This window comes from Parus major, chromosome 12 (genome assembly GCF_001522545.3).
Source record: "Parus major isolate Abel chromosome 12, Parus_major1.1, whole genome shotgun sequence".
Taxonomy (NCBI): Eukaryota; Metazoa; Chordata; class Aves; order Passeriformes; family Paridae; genus Parus; species Parus major.
The window spans coordinates 413571-434709 of NC_031781.1; the positions used below are offsets into that span (position 1 = coordinate 413571).

Consider the following 21139-nt stretch of genomic DNA (forward strand, 5'->3'; position numbering starts at 1 on the left):
CCGATGGAAAGTCTAAAATGACTGTGCATGGGAACGGAAATTTGTGTGTGCACCTGTAAATCTCTGCTTTGGTGCCAGAGGATGGCAGGATGCCCAGGAGAAGCAGTGCTTTGCTCAGACTCACGTGTATCCTCGGCAGAGATGATGGCGGTGAGACGCGTGGGCTGTGAGGAGCGCGCCTGGACCAGCGCTCTCTGCGAGCAGTGGAAGCCGTCCTGCCCCAGTGGCTCGATGCTCGCCACCTCTGGCCGCGTGGACGACCTGTGGGGTGGGGTGCTGTCAGCACACAGCTCTGCCTTCAAAGCCACAAAAGCAATTCACCTGGGACATGCTGCATGGTCAGCAGCTGACTTTGGGAAGAGCTGGATGGCAGCAGCTCCTTCAGGACCCCAGACAAGGCAAACGTGGGCTGAGGACAGGAAAAGCCCAGGCCAGAGGCAGGGCAGGCAAACTCAGCATTCTCTCCATCACGGAATGAAACAACCTTCCCCTCAACCCATGGAGCAGGCCAGGGCATTACAGAGTGGAGCCCAGCTCTCCTTTCCAGTGTGCCAAAAACGTCAAGATAAAATAACAACAAAAATTGATGAGTTATTAAAACCCAAGCCTCTTAAAAGTAAATCTGAGACAGCAGCAATACACATCTGAGGGCTAACTGCAGAGCCAGTGAAATGTTCCAGTAGCCAAAGCCCATGCTAATCACTTCTGACCACCAGCCCTGTGCCCAGGCTGTTCCTCCCTGGCCACAATCACAGGTCAGAGCCAGGCAGGAAGACAGAGACAGTGCCGGCACCCAGCCCCTACACAGCCCCCACTGTGTGCCCGGGATCTGCTCACAAGGACCCTTTGAAGGATTAAAACAATGAAAGCAAGCACTGATGGGTGACAAAGCTGCTGAAGAATTGCTTCTCCGGATGATGAGAGCAGCTCTGATGAAAGCGCTACACAAAATGCAATCTAAACCGGGAACTGGATCCCTCCTGGTAAAGATGAGGAAGCTGGATGGGTTTGGACATTTTTTCTTTTGGAAGATGTACAAACAGGCTACCTGGGATGTGTGGGGAAAACACAGCAAGGAGCGGGACAGGAGTTCCAAACAAACAGCAATGTCATATATGCCGGCATCCCTAGACACGGGTTTTACCCCCTTCTCTTACTGGCACAACAAACAAATCCACAGCAGCGAGAAAGTAAATTTCTCCTTAACTAAAATTGTACCTATTGAAAAAAATCATCACACCACATTCAATTATCTGAGAGTTAACAGCTGCAGCCCAGATGAGCACAGATCTCTGCTTGTTGCCACTGCAATAAAACTGCAAATCCTGTTTCAAACTTTAAGCTCCAAGCAGTAGGGAGGGAGCTTACATAAGGAATAGTTTTAGAGGATTTTGAAACAGCAGTACCAACTGCTGACACAGAATTTCAAAGTATTTTATCTGATCAAGGAAAAAACAGCCCATAGCAGTATGCAATGGGCAATTTAAACACCAGTTAGAAGCTTAAACCTGAAAATTGTTTGTCGGTACCTATTCTATATACTTAAACAATGTACACAAATATGTGCATATTTTTCATAGTAGGGTTTACACTGCTCCTAAAATAATATGATTTTCTGCATTAGTAGTACACATATCTTTAGTCAAAAAAATAAAAATATTTTTTAGAAATTAAATGTGAGTAATTAGTTTTTTTCCTGTTCTCAGGCAACTATGAAACAGTTTTCCAACATTCAGCAAGTTTCTTTAAACAACATTAGCATTCAGAACAAGTAATGCTTTTCCTGTCCTGGCTGGTTGGCTTTTGAAGCTGAGCACGTGCATTTGACTTAGTCTGTATGGTGTTTTTAAATAAGTATTATATGTAGGAAACTGACTTTTATTTAGCTCTTTACACTGTTTAATATTCTCTGCCATTAGATTTTTTTTATTAATTTAAGGGTTTTGCATTCTTGCAGTCTGGAACTGATTGTGTTTGCAACACAACAGGGGTTTCACTGTGGTTTGTATTTGTTCTTTTAATATCTGGCTATGAATTGTAATACAAAACCACTGTGGTTTGTACTAATAGCAGTGTTGTAAAACTGAATCTAATTACAGGATACTTTTCAAACTAGAAAAAGGGAGGAACAAAGATCAACAAAAATTAAATTTCCACTCTAAACTTACATACACTCCACAATTCTAAAGGAACTTTCAAGCTTTTACAGTTAAAAGCCAGTCACTGCACTAAGAAACTGAGATTAGACACTATTAGGCTTCTAGCAGTAATTTTACTTAAACGGGCCTTTCTGAGGCTTGGTTTCCTATGGATTTATATTTAAAAATAATATGCATGAGTAGTGTTTTTTTCCAGCAGAAGACACTAAATATTTGATGGCCCCTCTATCATTCAGCAATATCAAAAGCATATTCTGTTTACAGCTACCTGGATGCAGGGCTAAGCAGAGAGAGGCAAAGGCATTAATCAACCAGGCTGGGGATTACAGAGGCACTACTCTGGGATCATTATTGGGTCCTAGATGGGCAAGAAAAAGAAACTTCAGCTTTAAGTTACAAACAGCAGTTTATATCCTCTGCCAACTACAGCAGCTCTTCAGTAGCGTGTCAGTGTGTGACACTGAGAGCTGGGCTTGTCAGAGGGCAAAATTAGATCCTGAGAAGCATTTCTGGCACTAGCTCTGGATACCATGCCAGTGCCTGTAAGAAACAGCAAGGCAGGGAGGAAGCACTTGAAAGAAGAGTGAGGAGGGAAGGAGAAAAAAAAGCTCACAAAAGACCTCAATTCACATTTCCCTCAGAGTAAAATCCTACTTGCTGAGAAATGAATGGCACTGGCAAAGAGGCTGGCAGTCCTCTTGTCAATTTTTTTCATTTATTATTTCCATCCCCCTCCATGGCCCCAGACACAGAGCTATCTGCCAAGATTTTATCCACATATCTATCCAAACCCAGGCCTGTGTTCTTTATCACCTGTTTTGTAACACGACATGTCAATACCTTACTAGATTACGCTTCATTTATTTATCAGTTGGTTCAAAGACCAGGCACCTATTTCTGTTTCTCCCCCTGGCAATTCTCTTTTGATTCTTACTGCTCCAGTGTTTTATACTGTTCTGCCAGCTCTTCAAACTAAACTCAGCTGACTGAGTCAGCAAAAGTCCACCTCTGTGGAGCTGCACCACGACTGTCAGTTGATCCGATCTTTTAGAATTTTGTCGGGCATTTGGGCAGATATGTAGTCAGAGGGAAACTGGGCACTAAAAGTTTCCAAGAGTTTGGGAAGATTAGACTGACCAATACACCAGGGATATTATATAGTCACTCTTGGGACTAAAAAGTAAGCAGAAGTCTTAAAACATTTATTCCATGGGTGTTCAGCAATGAAAAGTTTCCAAAAACCAACAAGTCCCTAATCTTTCTGTCTGCCTTAGCAGGCAGGTGGTGCTCAGACTGAGGAAAAGCTTTTTTCAACAGTGAGCTTGCACGGATCACATCAGGTAAGATAAGCATTACTTCTTGTGCCTCCTGGGCTCTGTCAGAACACCTCTGCTACAGACTCGAACCCCTTGCTCTGGTTCTGAGCCAACACTCTCAGGTAACACACACACACCTGAGCCACAGCTACACTTCTCACTTTACCAACAAGGACACCTCAAACCAACTCTGAGCTTGTGCTGGCACTTCCAAGAACTTGCAGCCCAGTGGGAAAAGCCAGGAGAGTGAGGGAGAGGGAAAACATCCTGCTCTTGACTGCAGTGCTTTACAATAGCAAAATGCAGAGCAGGTGAGAAGCACAGAGGGGAATAACTAATATTATTTAAGATGTCACTTCATAACATGGAAGTTAACAGTATCTCACACAAAACATTTTTCAGTGAGAGTCAGACAGGCTTTTTTTAGACCTGTGGTAAAACAGGTGATCCAGGAAACGGCATAACTCCTAGATTACCAACACTACTGACACAAATTTTTAAAAGCAACACAAGCCACCACATATATCCCACGGAGAAGTAAGATCAATTTACAGCAAAAACATGACAAGGTAAGGAGATAGAAAATGGGGTTTGCCAGCCAACTACTGTGAAGTGCTGTTTGGGTGCAGGGTGAAATGAGTTTGGGCTCTCTGGAAGTACCTGGGCATCCCACAGCTCCAACACCACTCTGTCACCAGCTCCTCTCCCATGGCAATTACCTCAATACAACCTCCTCAGTGAGGGCATCAGTAGCACACACAAACTTTCCATTAAAGTAACAGTAAACTCTTCATTTCCACCAGCTCTCACATGTATCTCAATTCTACACTCTATGAAATAATGAAATATGTAAACATATTTGTACACTGCAGATAATTTCTGCTACAAATATCCAGTCATAGTGTGTACCTTGGGGGAAGTGGATTTTGTGTGTGTGTTCCCCTCCTCCCCCTGAAAATATTACTATAGCAGGTTTCAAGGAGAAAAATCTGCTTCTGAATGTTTTCATTCTTTCAGGTGTAATTTCTAGATTAAGGTAATAAAAAGACAAATACAGATGCAATATAAATGCTAAATACATCAGCACAGGCTGTGTTTTATGCCTGAAGATAGTACCACATACAATATTTACAGATGGAAACAGTGTGTGCTTTGACAACAAAGCTTTTCCCAAAAAATAATTTTAACATAAAGGCAACCCAAATTCCAGAAGGCATGAGCATCTTGAAAATCAGATAGTACTTCAGAGCCATGCTTTACCAGCTTTACCACTTGCTCCCAATCTGCTGGTGGGATCTGGGATAATGATAGAACTTGACCTTTTCCCTCTGAATCAGTGGACTTCTCAGACACCACTACAATCTGAAAATATCCTACTTTCAGAGGTAAACTTGAGGCTAAAAGGGAAACTGGGAAAAAATAAGGTCACAACATGCTATAGACTGATCTTTCAGGAAATGGGACACTCATCTGAATTCTGGATGTTTGAGATGAGTAATGTAGGCCTTCAAAAGGCGCCATTTGCTATCACAGATGCTGCTGTACAACCAGAACAGCTCACATAGGCCACCTCTAACCCCACAATCTCCCCTATTACAAATCCCCAGTCCCCTCACCAGACACAGAGGGCCTGAATCTGACCATTTCCATTCAAAGCCCTGCTTTCATGAACACAAACACACCCATCATTTCTCAAATGTGAGGAAGAATCACTCCTTCTCAAGCCATCTGGTACTTCCTAACTTGCTCAGTGCAACAGCCCCTCTCCAGTAACAGCTCCTTCAGACAGGAAGCGCAGGAAAACTGTCAGCAAGTGGCTGCGGTGCTGCTCCTCCAGATACATTTCTTTCTAACCCCCCTGCCCAGTGCCAGGCTGTGGGGACAAGGATGCAAAGGGAGAGAGCCCCAGATGCAATTGCTGCCTCTGCTCAGTCACACACACACAGCTCCTGCTTCCTCTGGAGGGTTTGCTGAGCACACGTTGAGTTTTACAACCCACATCCTGCCAGGCCTAGCAAAGCAGAAGTGAATAAATGCCCATTTACAATCCTGACACAGAAAATGACGGCACACTGAAGGTGAATCAGGCGTAGTTTCTTTAATTCTCAACCAAAATTCATCTCTGAAGGGCAGAGGGAGAGGATGGAAAAGGATGCTGAGGCCTGTCTGCATGAGGGATATGAGTCATTGCATACCGGTGAACAGCACCAACAGAACATGCTCTGAAATGCACAAAAATCACCTCCATTCTCTAATAAGAACATGGATCAAGTCTGGCATTTCTCTGGAGAACAATCTTACATCTTTTAATTTGTAGACTTCAGTGAGATTAGCAAAGATCTCCAAGCTTCTGACAGTTGGACAGCACCTGGCATGTGCAGGAATGGCTGGAGCCAACCCAGCACCACCTAACAGCTCCCTGGCAAACAGGAAAGAGTCTACACTTCCAGATTTTACTAGTGCTTTAATGAGTTTTGGGGTTTAGCTTTACGCAATGTACTTTACCTCACAAACCAAATCCTTTTAAAGGCTCTGTAGCCGTAAAAAATGAAAGAAAGGAAGAGAAGAAAACCCCACAGTTGTGAGATTTTCACTAAAGAGGTCCATTAAAAATTAAATCACATGACCACATGCAGCTCATCTGGAAACTTTCTCTTAGTTGCCTTCTGGATAAAATTAATTACTGCTCTTCTATGTAAGCACCCTCAAATATGTAAACTGTCACAGACCAAAGGTTTGTACCCAGCCCAGAAATGAAAAATGTACAACAACCAAGCAAAGAAAGTGACAGAATGAAAATACAGCCTTTTAAGACTTATTTCAGTAACTGCCAGACGAAAACCAAGTGAAAACTGCTACATGCATCCATCTGGCACATACAGAAGTATCACCCTAAACATACCTCAACTGCCGCTTCTTTTTCAGGTGGGTACCTCCTGCCCGTGACTGATTAAGTTACCATTCTGGAGCATGACAGAAATGACAAGGAGTTGGCAATATTTGTTTAACATGAAAACTACTGTGAACTTTCTAAATTTGCACATGCTGTGGGATTTGCCTTCAGCCCCTGTGCTCAGCACTACCCAGTCCTCCCCCCCGTGCGAGGCAGGAAGGGGGCTCCCAGCCAGGAGCTCCTGGAGTACATCCCACGTGCTCAACACTGAGAAAACCGGGAAAGCTTTCACTTTTAAAACTCGACTTCACTGTCCCTAGGTGATGCATTAAGGGTGCTGTTACCTACACTTACAGCAGCAGTGAGAGGGTCCCGACTTAGCTATGACTCCTTTATGTCCATACCCTGAGCTCAAAGCTGTCAGGACCCTCATTACTGGCTACAGCGAGAGAAGGGGCATTTCCCCAGCAGCAGCACGAGTTCCGGGCGCTGTCCCCGCACACCCGGGACTGTGGCGATGTGTGCGTGAGGTGTCACCACGGCTGTGCGGGGCAGCAGGGGGGAACATGGGGGCGTGTGGAGGCAGAGCGGGCCCAGTAGGTGGAGAAGCAGGTGGAGTGTGTTTGTGTGGCGTACACAGAGAAGCAGGTGGAGTGTGTATGTGTGGCGTACACAGAGAAGCAGGTGGGAGGGTGTGGAGTACAAGAAGCAGGTGGATATGTGTGGAGTGTGTACGTGGGGGCACACGGGATGTGAGGCACATGGCGGGCACGCAGCCACGGCAGGAAGCTTCCTTTACAAGCAGGGACCTTCTGCTCAGGGCCCGGCCTGCAGACAGACACTGCCCCTCTCCAGCGGGTTTAATCCCCACTACACAAAATAAACAATCTTTCCCTTTAGGGATTATCTTCATGTCTGCTCCCACACTGCTGGGCCGCCCAGACCCACCCGCAGCGAGGTGAAGGCGGCGAGAGAGGGCCCGGCTGCCTCGGGAGCCGTTAGGCCCGGCCGCGGGCCGAGGAGCCGCCGCAGGTGCCGGCGAGAGGAAAGAAGCAGACAAAGGGCGGCGCCACCTGCACTCACCATCGGTAGCAACCTTCGCTGGCCTCTAGCGTGAAGTTGACGCGGGTACCGCGGGTGAAAGGGAGCAGCACCTTGGGGGTGTTGAGCTTGGAGGAGGCGGTCAGGTGAAAGAGGAATAGGAGAGGCAGCGCCGCGGCTGCGGGGACAGCCATGCTGCGCCCAGCCGTAACCGTGCGGAGTGCGAGAGTGAGACGGTAGGAGCGCGCCGGAGCCGGGCAGCCCAGGGGGCAGGGCGGCTCGGGGGCCGAGCAGGACCGGGGGCAGGGCGGTGCGGGGCAGGGCGGCTCGGGGGCAGGGCGGTGCGGGGTAGGGTGGCTCGAGAGCCCAGCAGGACCGGGGGCAAGGGCGGCTCTAGGGCAGGGCCTCTCCGCGCCCTCCGCCCCTCAGGGCTGCACCGCCCTCCCTCGAGGGAACTCCAAAGGCGCCAACAGTGAAGCGCTGGTTGTTTGAAAAACCTCCTTTTCTCCTGCCTGTAACCCCAAGCATCTCATAGGAGTCGTGCTCCAGACCCTTCCCCGGACAGGCTGCAGCACCTCAATGTCTGTCTTGCCGTGCGGGTACCAAAACTGAACACAGGACTCGGAAGGGTGGCTTCACCCGAGCAGAGCACACGGAGACAGTCGCTGCCCTGATTCTGCTACCACACCAGTGCTGGAACAAGCCAGGTGCCATTGACTTCCCTGGCCCCCTTAATGTTCCCCAGGCACACTGGTGCTAACAGCTAAGCTAAGCTACAGTTCATTCATTATCATAGCATCTCAGAATGGTTTGGGTTGGAAGGGACTTTAAATCATCCTGCTATGGGCAGGAACATCTTCCACTGTCCCAGGTGGCTCCAAGCCCCATCCAACATGACCTTTGACACTTCCAGGGATCCAGGGGCAGCCACAGCTTCTCTGGACTCTGTGCCAGGGCCTCATCACCCTCACAGGGAAGAATTTCTTCTTAACATCTAATCTCGCACCTCTCTCAGCTTGAAACCATGCTCCCTTTTCCTGTCACCCAGCCCCTTGTAAATAGCCTCTCCCCATCTTTTTTGTCAGCTCCTTAAGTTACTGAAAGGCTACAATTAGGCCACTCCAAAGCTTCTCCAGGCTGAAGAATCCCAGTTGTCCCAGCTTTTCCTTGTATGAGACATGCTTCATGTATGGAGGATCTGCCTGTCCTTACCTATGACAGATACTACATGTATGCATCCGGGGAATGGATTCCAGGAAGGGCACAAGCATCTTGGAGTAAAGATTGTTAAATCCTGCTCAGAGATCAACTACTGTCCAGGGATACCACCTAAGAGTTTACCCAGATCTAATTTAGGTGGTACTACAGAATTTATCCAGTTCTCATTTATTCTAAGCAAATAAACATATACAGGATGTTTTCTTTACATAGGAGCACTTTTTACACTATTTATTCAGCTAGTGTTTTATTTGTCAGTACCTCAGCAGTGCTGTTCCACTTTCTGTTCCAGAGGAACGTGTGCTGCTGGACAGTTCGCTTCTCTCTGCAGCTTGTGCATGTGTATTACTTATTTTCTGATTGCACATCATGAAATTGTGTGGTCTGACTTAGAGAAGAGCTGAACTTTGAAGCTGCAATTAAATCAGTAGAAGCTGGGCCTAGAGAGATGATGCTGGCAAATCAAGCCCTTGCACCTCGAATTGCTCACTAAACTACTGAGGGCAGTTTATTTTCTTTACTTTTTCTCTCAATGAAATTGAAACCTTTCTTCGCAGGTATGTTAGGAAGGTAAGTTCAGTAAAGACTGGGATATTAGGGAGGAATATGATAAAATCACCCATGACTAAACAGTACAATGTATTCATAGTTAGTGCAATTACAACTAAGTAAATAAGAGGTAGACAGTGAGTATCTTGCATCCTGTGTTGTGAATGAGGTGAGAAAATGTCTGTATCCCAGTAGTTCCTAGCTTTGAAAGCAGGGTATGCAATCTCAGAACTTATTTCCTTTCTGTCATCAGTAGTGGTGGTGATAAGTATTCAATATGAGAACAATAATTTTCCAGTAACAAATACTTCTTTCTTAGACTTAAGTTATTTTCATAAGAACCAGCAAGGTGCAGTTAGGACCTTAAAGCTTATTGATGAAACATACAATGAAGTACAGCAAATAAACATCCAACTTCTTCCAGAACATAGAGTAATTTTAAGAATTCTTTTCAGAACTGAGTAATTTTAAGAGCAGAGTAAGGCAGGAGACACCGATGAGCAAATCTGCAGTTTCCATTATATGGTAAAATGACAAAGTGAATTTTGTGCTCACTTGAATTGGAAGTCATTGAATTGAAGTGATGCATTGCATCACTGTGTTAGCACTTTTTTTTTTTTTAGAGGAGGGTGAGCTGGGAGGCAGCCAGTGCAGTGAGGAGTCCCTGACATCAGGGGCAGGATTCAGTAAAACATCTGGGGGCTGATTTAGCAGCGTTGCTGTCCTGCTCCGCTTTCCCTTTCCACGCTGCTTTGAGATCCCTAGGCATCAGCACATCCCTCCTCACAGGACAGACAGTGCAAACACCTCCCCTCCAGGTTACCTGTATGCTGGAGAATTGGAGCAGGACACACACACACCGGGAATCTGAGGGAATTTTACAGACATGCCTACGTACACCTGAGTAAGTCTGATAAAGAACACAAATGGAAATGTCTTGGCCTCAAATAGAATGCGATTATAGAGCGATAGAGGGAGTGCTTTAATGAGCTGCTTAAGGAAGGAGATAGGCAAACAATAAATGGTTGCTCCCTAAGAAGCTGAGCCTTTTGTGGAAGAATTTCAAGAGATTTTAGAGGCAATCAAAATACATGCAATAAATAACAAAACACCAGGTGCTGATAAGGCTTCTACTGGAATATGAAAATAACAGGAGGAGAATTACTGAAAGATTTTACAAACTCACTAGGTCTGAACCAAGGAAGTGAAGGCCAAAGAACCAAATATATTTTCCAGTAACAAATATTTCTTAGACTTAAGTTATTTTCATAAGAACCAGCAAGGTGTATACATACTCAGATCAAATCTTTAAAATCTATCAATTTTAAATAGGGAAATATATTTTTCATAAACCTAGAAAAAAGGTCTATTAATATATTATGAGGTAATCTATTGGTGGTAAAATACTTTTAAATCCTTGTTCAAGAAAAGGAAGCATTTGAAAATAGCACAGTGATGAAGGACCATCTGGACAAGAAACACCTGTCTTAATTTTCAGGCATTTCATATTTTTAAATGTCTGAGTAATTTAAAATATTTTCAACACTCATCTTCAAGTTCTCCTCCCCCCTCCCCCAAGAGAACCCAAAACAAAACAACTCTGAATAAATGTAACTTAGAAGGTGAAACTTCAGCAAAATGCTAAGGCAATGAGGCGTGGACGGTTATTTTAAAGTGTACTGGGTGAGGCTGACTCAAACCAGCTCCAATCCTAACCCCTGCAGGTATCTGTACTTGTGTGTTAACAGTGTAGGGCCAGCTCTGTGAAGCTTCAGCAGCTGAATGCTGCTCATAATGTACAATTTACCTGTAAGAGCAGTTCCATTAAGCTGAAAGAATCAGGGCTCACCCAGCAGATTGATGAAACATTCTTCATTATCACGCTCCCAAACCATTCAAATAAAATAATATTTGATTTAAAGGCTGAAGAATGACTGACAAGCACTAGTAATACATTTAATGAAATGCCTGTTCCTGGAGGGATGCAGTTCTCGTTGGGAAGAGAATGGGGAGTTGCCTATACCATGCTTAGGAGGAGATGAAAAAGGCAGGTCAATAGACTTGACAAAGAAGGTGGTCTGGGAATCTTAACTTTAGAGCAGAATAACAGTGATGGACCTCGTTTTTTGACTGATGCTGTCTGTGTTTATGCTGCAGAGCAGAACAGTATCCTTCAAAAATCACTGTGAAAGATGGTCAGCTTCCTTCCTCCCTGTCAGGGTGCTGCTCCCCTCGTCTGTCTTACCCATCACTGAGCTCAAAGTACATGTATTTCCCTACTGACCAGCTCAATGGCTTTCATTAATGGGCTTTTTTCTGCTTAATTTGCTTCCTGGTTCCACCCCCATAGCTGCAGAGCTTTACAAAGTACCTCCACAAAAGAAGCTTCAGTCAAAGAAGAATGTCAAGTATCCAATATATTAAAAGGTACCTAAAAACCAACAGTAGAGGAACAGCACTTCAGCTGGTGTCCCTTAGTGGCAGCAAAAGACTCAGAGAATCCCGGAATGGTTTGGGATGGGTTGGGAGGGACCTTCAAGCCCATCCCATCCCACTCCCCAGCATGGCCAAGGACACCTCCCACTATTCCAGGTTGCCACAAGCCCCATGTGGCCCGGCTTCAATCCTGCGGAGAGCTTCTGCCTCGGCTCCACATCTCTGCTCAGCTGCCCCTTTTGCCTACAGAAACTGAGCTGTAAGAGGAGGCATTACACTGCATTACCTCACAATGGGTATTGGAGTCCTACAGAGTACAGAAACTGTCCTTTTTCAGTTATTTATCACTTTGTCCACCAGTATTCAATCACATTCAATTTACTGTATTAGACTTTTGTATCTTCATACACCTACAGAAGGTTTTATGAGAACAAAATCTCAGCCTTACTATTGCTTTCTACAGGGGTAATGAAGGACTGACAGCAACTATGAAACTGAGCATTCTGGTTATCCTGCCAGGATTTTCCTTCCAAAGTATTAGGTCAAAGGAAGGCATAAATTCAGACAATGTCCAAAATTAAGGCAGGCTTGGTGTCAAGGAAGGAATATTTAAAATTGATGGAGGTTGAGTTCCTTCAGGTTACTGAGACAAGAGAACTTGTGTTTAGAAAATGGGTAAAATAAGAGCTGTGATAAATGGAGATGATTTGTGCTAACTAAATTGTAACTATTTGGAAAGTTATTATTGTAAAGCAATAAAGGGAACTGGTGTTACAAGACAGATGGACTCCTTTACAGATGTTACATGTTAAAAATACATGATGTAGTTTTAAGATAAGTAATGTCTCAAGACAAAATCGACCTTGAGATGGACAAAGTTGGAATGACTTTAACATAGGGCCTGAAATTAGGAAATGTAAGACTAATTAGTGGAACACAATGCTTACATAAGACAACACCTAGTACACACACACAACCTGTTAGGCTATTCAGAGGACAACGAGGTTGAGTGTAAGCCTTTGTGCAAAAGACTACGAAAGGAAGACTGAAGACCCTCTAGCAACAAGTGAAGCATGTGCCATGAAGTATAGTGACGTAGAATTTATGAATTGAAAGTGAGAAGAAACTTACAGGAAACAGTAATGAATATGTAAAAGCATATGGTATATAGGTTAAGTTTGAATTGTTTTGTTTTGTTTTGTTTTGTTTTGTACGTGAGGCAGGGTGAAAAGCCCTCCCTGTACCCCAGTTGGTATGTTTGCTTATGTTTTAATCATACTTAATACTGGCAAATTACATAAAATACATAAATTGTATTTTTTTTACTAAATCGTATTCTTTTACTAAATTGTATTCCTTTATACCAAATTGCTATTCAATTCACTAAATTGTATTCATTTTTAATTAAACTGCTGTTAATTTAATAGACCTAGTTGTCTAATTTTAATTTAATTTAGAACAGAGCCAAGCCTGCCGTTTTTTGCGCAGCCTCATCTGCCAGGGATGCTGCCAGTTTTCCAATGTGTACCAGCTACAATTGAGTCCACACAGAGAAATATAGCTCTTTAGATCCCTGTTCCTATTGGATAAATCCATTCGATATGCAAGACTTTCCCAGATGGTGTAAAACCCCAAGACCGTACTAATTTATGCAGGATGAGTCTGATAACATTGAGATTATGAAACAGCAGCATCAGATAAAAATAAACGGTTTTCACTTCAGAGTTTATCTACCTTTCTAATGTAAATTTATGGTTATTAAAGGAGGTTATTTATAGGTGTCTTTTCAAGCTGTTACATAACAGTGCTTCTGCCCTGTGCCTTTGTACACAGATAGAAATCACATTAATGAGCTATTCACCCAACAACTCAATGAATGTAGGAGTGAGGAGAATTCACAAGATGAGACAAGTAACAAACAAAAATCCCAAACTTTCTTTCTGCTTTAAATACATCTGGGAAATTTAGCAGAACACAGAAGTCTTAAATCTTGAAAATAATGAATACAATTTCTGAGCAGGAATGTGAATATGTTTAATGACTTAGTTAACAGTACTAACAAAAGTGAATTTGGTGTTTTCAAGGTTACTTGGTTGTAAATTATGCTATGTACACCTCACAAGTTTTACGTAGGCAGTCAAGTACAATAATTCTGAGTCTGTTTTAAACATTAACACTCTCTTGAATTGGTTTGCTATATTTTATGCATTAAACACCAACATGGGACAAAGTAAAAAATACCATCATCTTTTCTATTTTTCCCATTCTCTTCATGTTGAAGTCTTCTGATCTCATTTATGTCAGCACTTGCAATGATCTAGAAGGTTCTGTACCTAAACAACAAGGATCTCAGATTTATTCATCCACAGAGACACTATAAATTGTGCATTTCAACTGTAAAATTGTTACTTTTTCATTCTAATACATACATAATTACTAAAAATTCAACTCCTTCTCCCAACCTTGAAGAAAACTAAATTCTGTTATGTGCACAGTGAGTCCTCCAAAGGAGGCATCACTTCCTGCAGTAGAATGTCAGTGGAAAAGCAGGAGCTCCTGCAATACACTATAGAATATAACAGATCATGTGCACATTTCACTCAGGTGCCCTGATTTCTATTTTGTCTCCTAAAATCTTTTCAGGGTCACTTTTCCAAGTAAGCCACCTACCAATCAAGTTACTTTGGGGAATGGAATATTCAACATTGAAAAATTAGATTAATTTATGGAGCAAAAAAGTTGTCTTTGATATGATTTGCAACTGCACATTTGTAAGAAATAAAAAGGTTAAATACAATGTCACCGAGACAAATTCACTACAGATAGTGAGGCACCGGATGGTGATTTTAAAGGTCAGACATTTTGTAAACTCTTCTAGCCTGAGTAAAGGAATCTGCTTTGATTCATCTTATTGAAAATGTTAGTAAAACATGGCAGATTTCCCAAAGAACTTTATGGCTTCCCATAGAAAGACCTATTAGTTTAGTAACACAGGTTTAGTTTAATATTTTTTAATTAAATTTTTAATTAAATGCGTTATTACATCTGCACACTTTCTGTAAAGGTTTGTGCTAAGAAAATTTGGTCTCCCAAAATGTTCATGCATGAAGGAGGTTTACTTCAAGAGCATGGGAATATTCATTAACATTTTTTGTATTCTTCTACCTCTTCTTTGGGACAAAGTTCAAACAAGATGATTTGCACTTGGAAGACACTAATTAGAGTTTTTCAAGCTGTTGTATAAATTACACACTTTTTAGATGCTGAAGTATTGTAGTTCCAGGAATAACTAGACTTTCTGCTGGAGTTTATAGCACATCTAAGTTTTAATATATTAGTCTTTATAACAGTGAAATAACACTAAGAAACTGCCCTTTTTTATGTGGCTTGGTGATGTTTGTTCCAAATATACTTTTTGCTTTCAGAAATGTCTACTACAGATACTATACCAAAGTGTCAGATAAATCCGGGCATTTTTCTGATACCCAGAAAAATCTAAATGACTTTGACAAAGCAGCATGTCCTGCCAGCTATAGTAGTCATCAGTTTGGTTCATATTTTTCATCAGGCTGGATTAGCTATAAATGCTTACCTTGCCCCCTCTGGATCAAATACTTAAATAAGCTTTGATATTCCAAGGATATTCTAGCCAAGACACTTCTAGCAGTTTCATGGAGGGAAAATGCTTAAGGTGCTGTTTTATAGTTCGATGATTCCATAGACAGTAAAAAACCAGGAATAAAGAGGTGGTTTTCCCCATTTTTTAAATTAGATTTGGTTTTTCCTCACATAGCCTGTTTTTTCCCCAAGATCCATAATTAAATTCAGTGAAAACTGCAGGTACTTGCACTTGCACAGTGCAAGTTTTGGGAGGGGTTTTGCTTTGTTATTTTCTTTAGCTTAGGAGTAAATCACAAGTCATCCTGATTTTCCCTGTCAACACTTTTGTTCTCATGCAAAGTTTTAATTCATTAGGCTGTCAGTTTTCAATTCAGTAGGAGGTTAATATTAGTATGTCCCAAGGATCTGGACTGTAGTTAGCATTTAGTACACTCATTCATTTTCCAGAAAGGCAGAAATGAGGTGTAGAACAGAAAAATGAGGTCAGCAGCACTTGCAGATGTCAAAATTATTTATCTCCCTAAGAGAAGGCTGTGATGAACTTCATAGGAACACAAGTAGACAAATTGGCAGCATAATGGTTGGTGAAACTCAGACATTGACAAATGCAGGGGAGAACACAGGAGATTGGCAAATCTGAACTGCTTGTACCCAGGCCCCTGTTCAAACTTCTCACTAACTGCTAAGGGAAAAAGAACACCCAGCACAATTATAGACTCTTCTCAGTGCCCAGCAGCACTCAAAAGCTAAATAAGATGGTGGAATACAAAAAGAAATAGTGTAGAGAATACCTAAAATACAGTGGGGAAACATTAGTTCCTGTTTTCCTTTGAACTTTACAATGAGCCAGGGTCATTCTCACTCACCTGAGATCTATCACAGGAGAGGGCCATGCCTCAAACAATTCCTAAATCCATTGTCAATTGTATTTTGTTGCTGATTTAGGACTGGAAGCCCATTTTCAGAACTTGTGCTGCCTTGTTTGGAACCTGTGAAGGCTGTTTGCCTCCCTTTGCTTTCCACTCTGGAGATCAGTGCATACCATGAGATTGGGGTGACTGTTCTCACCTGGAGAAGAGCATCTCTTCAGAAGGTGTCATCAGTCTGCTTTTATTCCCATGTGATCTCCCTGAGCACATTGACATCAATCTGCCATTTTATTTCTCCTCACCAGTCAACAGCTTGGCCACTTCAGGTTTTATGTTGTTTAGAAATGTTTCCTTTTGGCATCCTGGGAACGTATTTGTATTCTTCTTTCTCCCCCATTTGCCTTTCTCATTGGTTGTGGGTCCTTTTGAGTAAGTTCTCACTCTCTCAGCTCAGTTCTTTGCACAGCACTACCAAGGAGGTGATGAAGAGACAGGAGAATCCCCTTAGAGGTTGATGAGCATCTCCCATGCTGGAGCCAGGCTCAGTTACACTGAAAGCACAGGAATCCTACAGGACTAAAGATTTTTGTCAGACAAACTCTGCTCCAGTAGAAAACTGCAATTTTAACTTTTCCTCTAAAATGGAAGTGCCAAACAGTTATTTACAGTTCTGGTTGTAACCCAGACCCAGAGCCACAGAGCAGTGTTTGTCAACAGATTTTCATGCAGTTCATAAATTTTTTTGCTTATTTTTGTTTACTTTTAGTTTAGAATGTTATTTTTTTTTCTCATGTTAGAGGTTTGTGAAGAGTTGTGTGAAACACAGAAAAAAAACCTGAAAATTCTCCATATAGCCCAATATTGGCTAATTTTACAATCACTGAGTTCTGCTTAAAATTTGTAGATCTTTTAAGCACCTCAGACTATAAGAGTATTTATGTGATTTATGTATCTATGTATCTGATATAATCCATAGAAAGAGGAAAAAAGCTTTAAAGCAACTCTGCACAATGCAATTTCTCTCTGTGAATTATTCTCCCCATATTTTTATGTAATAGTATAAATTAATTACAAGGATACCAATTTTAGCTCTGTGTTTATCAAATGAAATTACAAAGATATTCCCAGGAGCACACTGTATGAAAGCGTACATTTTTAGAAATATTTAAGCTGATGAGAAATTAATTTTTTCTGTATTAGTTCTCACTTCACAAATAGAATCTTCTTTGTTCCTAACTAGCTGCTATAACAGCTTTGAGTCTTTAATTATTACTAATCATTGACTAAAGATTTGTTATTATTTGAAAGTTGCAGCCTTTTGGCTCTAACTAATGACTAGGATGGGGCGAAGAAAAATGGTACTGAATTATTCACTAACATTTGGTTTAATTACAATCAAGTGACCCTTTCTAAATTGGAAAGCTCTTGGTGAAAAGCAGAAGACATAAATGAGATTTTTGTATATAAATAATGAATAGCCCTGTTTTTAAAATTTAAACACCAAATTAAAAAACAAACAAACAAGGAAACAAACAAGGAAATAAAACCTGCCCTACACTCTCCATTCTAGAGCTTTGCAGTAAGATGTAGTAGTTTTTTGTGATCTCAGAACAAATTCTGTTTGACCTTTCTGGAGTTCTCTTTCAGATCTGGTTGCACCTGCTTGACTTTAGGGACTGTAACTCTATTCCACTAAAAAATTACACTGAAAACTCCATAAAAGGTTTTTCCTTTCAGCTCATGCCTGATTTTCTTCATGCAGTGAACAAAATAGATGAGTTATACTGCAGGACTGTGTGCAAGGACAATATTTGCAAGAAACCGTATTTGCTTCAGAATTCAAATTGAAGGAGTATCTCAGACACTTAACTATGCTCTTTTTTTAAATCCTAGATCTTCTTATAAAGGACATATTTTAATTTAAAAACAAAATTGGTAGATCATCACATACTTCTTCAGCGCAAAGAACGGCTGTAAGGATCTAAAAATTTTATTAACTTCCTAAATTCTTTTAAAAATGTATCTTTCCAATTACAGGTGCTCTGCTCCTCAGCACATTTATGCGTGTCCTAATCTTTGGACACCACATGCCCTCAAAATGTTTGTACTTAAGTTGCATCTTTTGCTGTAAATTCATCCAGATTTGTAAGATGAGTGTATCTGAAGTAGATGCACGGCCTGAAGTTCACATCAGGCTGCTTCAGCTTGCATTTTAAACAATAAAGTGTTGGCATTTTGGAAATACTGTCCTGGATCCTGCCACTGGAGAGGTCAAACTAATGTGTATGCTGCTAGGGCCAAACAGTCCCTAGCCAGGCCTGCATCACTGGCAGCAGTCAGCTCTGCCCAAGCACACCAGGAAGAGACAAAGAGCAAGGACAGTGAAACCCAAAGCATATTGCACTGCCAGGAGACAGCATCAATCTCTGTGAATGTTACCTGCAGCTGTTTTCAAACCCAGCCAGGGTAACTCACAATCCTCCATTTCTGGTATTTGTCAGGGAGTTTGATGATCTGTAACTTCAGGTATCTGCTAGTTCATCTCAAATCCGAAGCATGCAGGGAGCTTTCGTGGAACTCTCTGGAGGACGCTGGCATTACACCAAATGAACAGAGCATTTATAGTGGAATAAAAGTAATCTGTGATGACTGATGTTGTGCCTCTGGCCTTCAGCTGAAACACACTTGAAACTGTGAAGAAGTTGGTAATTTAAACAAATTAAGCATACTGCAAGTGTTCAGATGGGATTATGTGAAGGTGGCTTCCAATTTAGGTAAATTTGGAACTGTGAAGAGGGAAATACTGGCTTTTATCTCTTTTAAATCCATTCAGAAAAAAAAAAAATCCCAGAACACTAAGTTGTTTTCTTATTCACTGAATGCCACTGTTCAGTCCTGCAAATATTCAAATAAACCAATAACAGCTTGCCAGAATATAGGCTGCTAGAAAACACAGTTTGTTTTCTCCTCATTATTCAAGAGTGTGCCCTGAAACATTATCTACTGCATGTAATTCAAACCACAGTCTGTGATCTGTTAAGAATAATTAACATCTTTTTTCTGTCACATCCACCCATCCAAGACCCCCCCACTAGTGAACACATTCCTGCAAGCCAGAAAAGTAGACATAGTTGTATGAGTAATGATGTTAATACTACTAAATGCACTAGTGGACAATAGAGTCTGTGCTGATTTTAGAACTCAGTGAGGAAGGAAAGGCCGTTCAAGCCACCCCCTTTCAACGGTGGAGGAAAAAAGCCATTATTATGCACTCCCTGCTCTGCCTGCAGCCTCTGGCAACAAAACTGCTCTTGGTGCTCAGGGAAGACACCACTTTCCCCCTTACATCCCCCTTGCATCAGCTCACAGGGAAAACATGAGGGAATGTGCAGTTCTAACTGATCCCATTTTCCTCAGCACTGCCTGCTGCCACAGGTGAGCATCCTCCTGGTAACTGTGACCAGGTACAGAACCAGGAGAGAAATCTCAGTGGTTTGACCAAAAAGCATGAGATGGGCAGAGATTGTCTTTTCATAGTTCTGCCTCAGAGACTCACAGCAGACCTGGGGCTGACATTAATGATTAGAGAGACATTTTAGCAATGGTAGTATCTGTTTTCCAATTCTAAATAGTACTCAGTTTCTTGGATTTTTTTCCCTCGGCAGTGCCTTTTTGAGAGGTGGCATATCCTGCCCCCTCAGGGATCAATCTCCTCCCTCCACACAAATAACACAACTTTCCCAGAATTTCAATCTTTTTCATTTAAAGTTTCCTCTTAATCCTTAACCCTCATGGACACTAACTGCTGATCAGCCGAGCCTTTTAAATGACTCCTCATTCCCGTTTGCCACACTCCAAGTCTGAAAGATTAAAAAAAATCGAAAGTACACGGTAAGCCATTTTTGGGTTTACCAGTCCTATACTAGAACATTTTAATGAGGAATAAGAAGGAGGTGGGGGAAGGCTCTGTACAGCCCACATTGTTCGGCCCTGGCCGGGCTGCTATCCAGGCCCGCCTCCCCTCAGCGGCTCTGACGATGCTGCCTTGACCACCGGCGATTTACAACACACAAATGTTCTGTGACAGAACACACACTCGTGCCGAAGCACATCAGAAATAAAGCCTGGACTTTGTTAGACACTGCAGCGCTGCTTGTTCCATGAAGTGAGAGGTAGATGCTCTGCGCCAGCCCCGAGCTCGCCGAGCCCCCGCCCTCTGCAGCAGCCGCGGCTGTGGCAGGGTTCGGTTCCAGTTCCTGAGGGAGTTCTATGCCCAAGGATTGCAGCTTCCAAGAGGAAGCCTCTGCCCTGAGCCGATCCCGCAGTTCCGACACGGGCACTTCCAGGAACGTGGGATTTGCCACGGAGCCCTCCGGGCCGGGGGCTCAGGGACAGCAAGCCCCGGGCTGTGAGGACAGCCCAGAGCATTGGCCCAGTGATTTCACTACTCACTTCTTGGGTTTGCTTCTTTTATTTTTTAAAACAAAAACCTCTCGTCCCTGTGCCAGCACAAGGTGATGAACCTGCTGTTGCTGGCACACACCAAATCTGCTGCTGGATGGGAAGGGACCGGGGCTTGGGCCTGAGCTGGCACTGCTTGGTTACCTGAAAAATTCACACTTCAACTCATGTAAGACCTGGACCTTGGAACAGAAACATTCCCGGCAGCCCTTCTCCCTCTCAGGAGGGCAAACAGGAATAAGCAGTAAATGAACAGGGGGAAAATTCAGCATTAAATGCAAAACTCCAAATCTCTTCTCAGACAATTAAGGAAAAAAAAACCAAGACCTTTACATTGGCAGAAAAATTTATATCCCCAAAGTCCCCCTGGCCCCATGAGCTGAATGGGCCCTGATGAGGAACAGCTTTCAGGCCTGTCCTTCCCTTTACTCTGCCATAAACATCCACTGCAAAGTTGTAGTTTGCAGGAAGCAGAAAATCAGCCTTGGACAGGAAAAAGGGGTTAAAGTTTGATTCATGGAAAGCCCAGACATTGGCACAGAGGTACTGACAACTGATCCTGGATTTTGAGGCAGT

The 21139-nt window shown here is 42.6% G+C and overlaps 1 protein-coding gene across 2 annotated transcripts in view; it reads right to left on the reverse strand.

Moving 5' to 3' along the window:
- The window catches only part of NUP210 (nucleoporin 210), a 48902-nt gene extending 41171 nt beyond the window's left edge, over positions 1-7731 (reverse strand). Inside the window, exons 1-2 of one of the 2 annotated variants that reach the window (XM_015641122.2) lie at positions 7452-7731; positions 125-261 (exon numbers count right to left, since the gene is read on the reverse strand). In XM_015641122.2, coding sequence (XP_015496608.1) covers positions 125-261; positions 7452-7603 — 289 coding nt within the window. In that variant the 5' untranslated portion in view covers positions 7604-7731. The remainder of the gene's footprint in view (positions 1-124; positions 262-7451) is intronic. The other variant, XM_015641123.3, reaches the window with a different exon arrangement.
- Between the last annotated feature and the right edge of the window lie 13408 nt (positions 7732-21139).